This window comes from Macrotis lagotis, chromosome 4 (genome assembly GCF_037893015.1).
Source record: "Macrotis lagotis isolate mMagLag1 chromosome 4, bilby.v1.9.chrom.fasta, whole genome shotgun sequence".
NCBI lineage: Eukaryota > Metazoa > Chordata > Mammalia > Peramelemorphia > Peramelidae > Macrotis > Macrotis lagotis.
The window spans coordinates 262,873,909-262,881,805 of NC_133661.1; the positions used below are offsets into that span (position 1 = coordinate 262,873,909).

At 36.8% G+C, this 7,897-nt stretch overlaps 1 protein-coding gene across 1 annotated transcript in view; it reads left to right on the plus strand.

Moving 5' to 3' along the window:
* Window positions 1–6,550, plus strand: part of LOC141522466 (pecanex-like protein 4) — a 165,986-nt gene extending 159,436 nt beyond the window's left edge. Inside the window, exons 10-11 of the mRNA XM_074235936.1 lie at window positions 306–492; window positions 5,882–6,550. Coding sequence (XP_074092037.1) covers window positions 306–492; window positions 5,882–6,133 — 439 coding nt within the window. The 3' untranslated portion in view covers window positions 6,134–6,550. The remainder of the gene's footprint in view (window positions 1–305; window positions 493–5,881) is intronic.
* The last annotated feature ends 1,347 nt before the right edge of the window (window positions 6,551–7,897 follow it).

The window sequence follows — 7,897 nt, forward strand, 5'->3', positions numbered from 1 at the left end:
AGTATTGTTGTAGTAATGGAGTTAAAAAAAAATTTCCTCAAGTTAAAAATACTTAAATGTTCTAATTCCTTCAATAAAATTAGGTTTAACTTGTACTTCCATTTTGGGTTATGTGAAAACTTTTTTTATAGCCTAATGTAGATTTTGTTATTTTAGCTACAGATAATTTAGATAAATTCTCTGTATCTCTCTGACTTGTTTGCATGAAATATATCTAATCGTATTCTAGTCCTTGAATGACTGTTTATTTCATTGAGATTGATTAAAAGTATACAAAAAAAGACTTTCAATTCTATATTTTTCAGGTATGCCTTTAAGCTTATGCTTGACAAAGCAAGTTTAGGTCCAATAGAGAACTTCAGAGATCTGGTTAGCTACTTAGAGGAATATGAACATGACTGGTATATTGGTTTAATATCTGATGAAGAATGGCAAAAAGCTGTTATTCAAGAAAGGCCATACCTTTTTTCTCTGGGACATGATCCTAACATGGTAAGAAAGACAAAATTTCAAAAACATTTTTTGTTGCCTAAGTCAAGCTTCAATCCAAGAATCAGTAATTTAAAATATTATAATTAATATTTTGGATTTAGCATATTCTAGCCAACTCTATATAATTTTTTCTTTTAAGAATTTTCTATTTTTGGCTTCATGCATTGTTAGGCCATTTAATATTGCCTTCTTAATAACATAATTTATATGTAAAGTTAGTTATTTGCATTAGAATTTAGGTAGCTGGGGAGCGGCACCAAGATGGCAACAGGAGAGGATTCTCTCTTAGGTGTTTGCTTTCTCTCTCTCTCTCTCTCTCTCTCTCTCTCTCTCTCTCTGTTATTTCCAAGCTTATAAAATAAGGACTCTAACTGAATTTTCAAGAGACAGAATCCACAGAGGGATCCAGTGAGGCAATTCTCCAGCCCAAGGTAACCTGGAAAATAGTGGAAAGGGGGTTAGAGGTGGCCGCCAGAGTAAAGGAACCTCAGCCTCCCATGCCCCGCAGCTCCCAGCTGCAGGGGTAGTTTCCTGACCTATGCCCTGGGGAGCACCGGGCACAACTTGGGGGATCAGTGGGGGGACCTCTTCCACAGCGAGCGTGTGAAGCCCAGTCCTCAGGGCACTCAGTGAGTGGCCACCACAGCCCAGATCCAGGAATCAGAAACAGGCAGATCCGATAATCAGGAGCCCCCAGGTGTGAGTGCTGAGCCTAGGGAGGGGAGTAGAGAGAGACTGCTGAGGTCTGTCCTCTGTCCCTGGAACAGGACTCTGGGGCTCTGATCACATTCAGATCCTGATCACAGTCTAGGCCCCACAATAGAACAACAGGGCCCCCCCCCCTACTTCAGCCCCTTGGCAGAGGGGGGTGCTTGTGGTCATTCACAGACCAGGAGGGAAGACAGACCCTCATACACTTAGACCCTTGTGGGGAATATCCCAATAATGCTCAAAAGCTCAAAAAACCAGGCGCAAACTGGAGAAATGAGTAAGCAGAGAAAAAAAGACTAACACCTTTGAGAAATATTTTGTTTATGATCCCAAGAAGGATCAAAATACTCAATCCAAAGATGAGGAAGTACAAGCTCCTGCATCTAAAGACTCCAAGAAAAACAGAAATTGGGCTCAGGTTATGACAACTCAAAAAAGACTTTGAAAATCAGGTGAGGGAGATAGAAGAAAAATTGGGAAAACAAATGAGAGAGATGCAGGAAAAACATGAGATCCAAAAAATCCAAAAAAATGCTGAAGAAAATAACATTAAAAATCAGCATAGGTCAAATGGATAAAACAGTTCAAAAAGTTACTGAGGAGGATTGCTTTAAAAAGCAGAATTGACCACATGGAAAAAAGAGGTAAGAAAACTCTCTGAGGAAAACAAATCCTTCAGATGTACAGTGGAACTGAGGGAAGCTGCTGATTTTACAAGAAATCAAGACACAATACTTCAAAACCAAAAGAATGAAAAATTCGAAGAAAATATGAAATCTCAAGGAAAAAACAACTGATATGGAAAACAGATTCAGGAAAGATTAAAAAAAACCAGGAATATTATAGCCAAGTTCCAGAACTCCCAAGTCAAAGAGAAAATATTCCAAGCAGCCAGAAGGACACAATTCAAATATTGTGGAGCTGCAGTCAGGATCACACAGGACTTAGCAGCTACTACATTAAAAGCTCATAGGGCTTGGAATATAATATTCTAGAAGGCAAAAGAGCTTGGAATGCAACTACCCAGCAAAACTAAACATCCTCTTACAGGGAAAAAGATGGACTTTCAGTGAACCAGGGGAATTTCAAATGATCTTCAAATACAGGACTCAAGTGAAGCATAGAGAATGGAGGAGAAGGGGAATATATGAGGCACTTAATGATGATGAACTACATGTATTCCTGCATAGAAAAATGATACTGATAATACTCATATGAACCTTCTCATTTAATAGAGCAAGTAGAAGGAGCTTTTATAGATGAAGCACAGGAGAGAGCTGAATTAGAAGATATAATATAGTATAAAAATGGAGTCAGTGACTAAAAGAAATATAATGGGAGAAAGAAAAAGAGGTGAAATAGGCTAAGATATTTCATATAATAAGGTTTTTTTTTTATTAAAATGAGCTATTGAAATGATATGGAAGGGGGTAAGGCAAGGGGGAATGAGGGAACCTTCGCTCTCATCAGAGGTGGTTAGGAGAGGAAACAGCATATATACTCAATGGGTATAGACATCTGAAGTAAGGAGAGAAGGGGGACGGGGAATGGGGGGGATGTATGTGATGGAGGAGAGGATGGACCATGGGGGTAGAGTGGTCAGATATAACACAATCACATTTTCTTTTTTACTTCTTGCAAGGGGCTAGGATTGGATGGCCTGTCCAGGGCCATAGGGCCGGGTCGATGCTGGGCCTAAGGGGTGGTATGTGGGCTTCAGCCCTCTTGGCCCCAGGGCTGGGGATCTGTCTGCTGCACCACTCAGCTATCCTACAGCACATTTAAGAAGAGGGACAGAGTGAAAGGAGAGAGAAAATATAGTATATGGTAGTGGGGAAGTATGAATGGAGGGAGTTGCAACTAGCAATGGCAATGGTGGAAAAATATGGAAGTAGCTTTTGTGATGGACTTATCATAAAGAATGTGGTCCACCCATGACAGAGATGGAGGTGTTGGAACACAGACAGAAGCACATTTCTCATTATTATTATTATTATTATTACTATTATTATTATTATTTGGGGGTTTAAAGGGCAAATGGGGCTGGGTGACTTGCCTGGGGCTGGGTGACTTGCCTGGGGCTGCACAGCTGGGTGATTGTTGGGTGTCTGAGGCTGGATTTGGACCCGGGTGCTCCTGGCTCCAGGGCCAGTGCTCTGTCTGCTGCAGCACCTGGCTGCCCCTACTATTATTATTGTTTTATTTTGGTTGTTTTTGTTTTTGCAGGGCAATGGGGTTGGGGTGGCTTGCCCAGGGTCACACAGCTTGTTGGATGTCTGGGGCCAGATTTGGGCTCAGGTGTTCCTGGCCCCAGGACTGGTGCTCCATCCACTGTGCCATCTGATTGCACTTATTATTATCATCATCATCATCATCATCATCATTTTTAATTTTAATTTTTTTCTCTTTATAGCTCATGCAGGTCTATATTTTTGGGAGGAGGGGGATTATGTTTACTCTTAAACAAGAATATTTTAATAATGTATAAAAAACATCATTTGTACAAAATAAGAAATAAATAGTTTTAAAAAAGAATTTAGGTAGACCAAATTATCTCAACTGTTAATAAGTATTTATTAAGTACTATGATGTTTTCAAACACTGTGCTGGGGAAACAAATACAATAAAACTATCCCTAAAAAACTCATCTTTTAAGGGAAGGGAGATTAGGGAGTAGAACATGAATGGGAAATAAAACTTCAAAAAAGAAAAGGAGAAAGTAGTTGGTAAAGGTAATGTAAATAAGAAAAGGTTAAGTGTGCAGTTAAGAGAGTAAATTGACTTCAGTGGATTAGTTAGGTGGTCCAGATTGAGGTGATTGGGGCTAGGCTGGAGGGGAAAAGTGGAATTGTGTAATTGTTGAATCTAAGGAAAGGAAGTTGAAAGGACAATTAAGTTATTTATTTAGAAGAAAATTGATGTAAAAGTTTTAACCAGTTCCTTTGAGAACAATATTTGTATTTCTTACCTCACAGTGTAATAAGATGATTTTCTAAACTGTGAGAATGATAGAAATATTCATTGTTATACTTTAAAAACATCCTTCAAAAATCCCAATTTTTCCACATCTTAATAGATGGTCTTCATGAATTACTATTATTGGGTGGGGCCAGAGGCAGGACATAGAATCTCAGCATAAAGCTACTAACTTTTGACCTTCCTTAAATTTATCTAAAAATTTTTAGCTAACAGCTTGTATGCATTGTGTTTCAAAGCCTGTTCTCAAAACTTGGTTTGGTAGACCTGCCCAAATTTGTGCTCCATTGGCAAAAGCTTTAAGAACCTAAGTCTCCTTAGTTGCCCAGTAAAGTTTCAGTGTAGGATGTTAGTGAAAGGAATTCTTGTTAATACTATTAAGAGACAGACCAACTAATTTTTATTGGATTGGAATTCAGGAAAATCTGTGTTCATATCCTGCCTTTGACGATAGCTCAGGGAACTTTTTCACACTACAAGTTGTAGATGAGTTTCACACTTACAAGTTCTAGATACGTAGGTAGAAAGGAATTTCCACATTAGGCATTCTTTTTCTTTTTTAGGTTTGTTTTTTTTTTTTTGCAAGGCAAATGGGGTTAAGTGGCTTGCCCACCGTCACATAGCTAGGTAATTATTAAGTGTCTGAGGCCAGATTTGAACTTGGGTACTCCTGACTCCAGGGCCGTGCTCTATCCACTGTGCCATCTAGCAGCCCCACACACTAGGCATTTTTTTTAGGTTTTTGCAAGGCAAATGGGGTTAAGTGGCTTGCCCAAGGCCACACAGCTAGGTAATTATTAATTGTCTGAGACCAGATTTGAACCCAGGTACTCCTGACTCCAGGGCCGGTGCTTTATCCACTATGCCACCTAGCCGCCCCTACACTAAGCATTCTTAAGCTTTACGATCCCCTCTTTCTGATATATTAATATGGAAATGAAAACACAATAGAATATTTGTTTTGATTCTCACATATATATGTAATAATTATAACTTCTTAAATTCTCACAGCTTAAAAATAACAATTTAAAGGATCTATATCATAAATGCTTTTAGAATTTATGCCAATGTTAACTTAAATTTAACTACTAGAAGAAAAATTATTTTAATTGCATATTTATGCCTTTTACTAACAAATTAACTCCTTGATAACATGCCAACTCAGGTACATATGATGTTACTGATTTTTAAGAGTTCATAATAAGATTCCTGAAAATAGCAAACTATCCAGGATGACCTTCAGATGAATTCTGGATAATTGCAAAAACACTGAAGATCATCAAAAATACTTCATAAAATATACTGCTTTGGAAGAAAGGCAGGGAGCAACTAGACTATTGTATCACCGTGTTTTGCTTATTCCTTTTACTTTGTTATAAGAAGGGACTCCCAAGAGTGAGGAAAGGTTGGAGTGACTGTGATTTAAAAGGAAAAATTAACAGTAAAATATTTTTAATGTGATTTTCAAGCAAAAGTTGGTGGATCACCTACTGGGTAAGTTACAGTAGGCATTCTCATTCAAACATGATTGGACTAGATGAAATTGTCTCTGAGGTCTTTTCCTACTTTTAGATTCTTTGATCCGGTGTAGAAAATTTGATGTGTACTTCGTTGGAATATATTTATTACCTTTATGAGTGTATGTGGTTAATCAATATTAAATATGTTGAATTTTTTTTCTTTTTTTTCCTTTCCTTTTCAGGGAGTATATACTGGTAGAGTACTTACTCTTCAGGAATTATTGGTCCATGTTGGGAAATTAAATGCTGAAGCTGTCAGAGGGCAGTGGGCCAATCTTTCATGGGAATTACTCTATGCCACAAATGATGATGAAGAACGTTACAGTATACAAGCTCATCCAGTACTTTTAAGAAACCTTACTGTACAAGCAGCAGATCCACCACTGGGATATCCAGTTTATTCCTCTAAACCTCTCCATGTGCCTTTGATATAAAACTCCTTTTTTGGACTTATAATTTTAGTACTGTCAGAAATCTTTTGATATTTGAATCTTAGAAGCAGCATGATGCTTAAGATTTATAGCTTCACTGGAAATTTTTAGAAAATTATCTGAGAAAAGTCAACTGCATGAAGTTAATTCTTTGCCCTGGAAATAATAACTTCATGAGCCCATTAATTTGGAATTTAGAATGATTTATCCAAACTGTGTGAAATACATGGACTCTGGTAGTCTTTTTTGAGAAAATATGATGAAACCTAGCTATGTTTTCTAGAATACCGACTTTATATTAGATTAGATATTAACTTTTTTATGCTTTCTTAAATGTGACAGGTAACTTGCATTTCTAAGCAAGCTATGGCTATATCTGTATCAGTGTTTCTAAATGATAATGGACCCTGTAGTAGGTGACCAAATTGTATATATAAAATTTATTTAAAATAAAATTTTGATTTTTTTTATTATTTTTGTATTGTGTTTAATTTTAACCTTTAGGTTAAACAGCTTTAGGCTGTCATTTAATAAAGTCTTTTCCATTCTCACTAAAGAATTCTTTTTAATAAATGCTTTATTCTGGTAAGTGAATACCCACAGAATTAGAAATATTATACCAATGTCTTAAAGAGTAAATATGAAATATGGGGATGGGATTGATTTTTCTTAAACTTAGTGAAATCTTAGGTTTCTCAGCTAGTAATTCTGTTCTAAAAGAAGAATGCATCAATAGTAGTTCAAAACACTACATCCTCTATTTTGAATTCACAACCTGTTAAACTAGGTCTTTAAAACCATGATGTGGTATTGAGGAGAAATGGAATATGATGTAATTGAAAGAGCACCTGAGTTAATCATGAAATTAAGATTTTACTTTTAACTGTTAGGAGCCAGGTATCTTGTTCAAGTAACTGAATTTCTTTGGGATTTATTGCCACCTCTATAAAATGGAGAGGTTGAACTAGAATGATTTATGAGGTCCCTCGCTGCCTTAAAATTCTATTCAATACTCATCTGTGGCTTGTTCTGAAATGTTACAAATAGTCTCAAATTACACATAAGGAACAGTTCAAATCAATATTTTTCTCAGTAGATTCTGTATCACTATAACTTTATCCTGTTAGAGTTTTTAATTTTGGTTTCTGTTTTTAAAAGATTTAGACAAGTTTGTGGAGGGAGAGATCAGTTTTCAGCTGATGGACCTTTTTTTTTTAAAGTAGAAGAGTGGCATGGTTGTGGGCAGTGGTATAAAGACAAAAAGGAGAGAAGCTGGACACAAAAAGAAAGATGAAAAGCCATCACAGTCATCTTGAGTTTTGTCTTGCCTCTTGAGACCATTGACTCTGGAAGAGAGTGAGGCTGATGACTTTGAAAATTTTTGCCTTGCTTAAATCCAATTTAATAGTCTTACAAGCTAAGTTGTATTCTCAAGGATAATAGGATTCCAGGATGACAAATGCAGATCTAGAAAGAACCTTAAAAGTTCCAATCCAACTCCTCACTTACAAATAAGAAAACTGAATCCCATTGAGGTCACACAAATAACAAAGATTTTAACCTTGATAGATGCATTGGCTCCAAAATCAGCATTCTTTCAACTGCACTATGTTATCTTAAGGGAAGAGAAAGTAGATATCTGAAATGGGATGGTTCCAGAGGGCATAGAAAGGAATGAACTAATGCAAGAGAATGGTTCTTGTCCTTCATTCTCAAGGAGAAGCAAAATGACATCATGTTGCTGTGATCAAGGTACAGGGTGTCCAA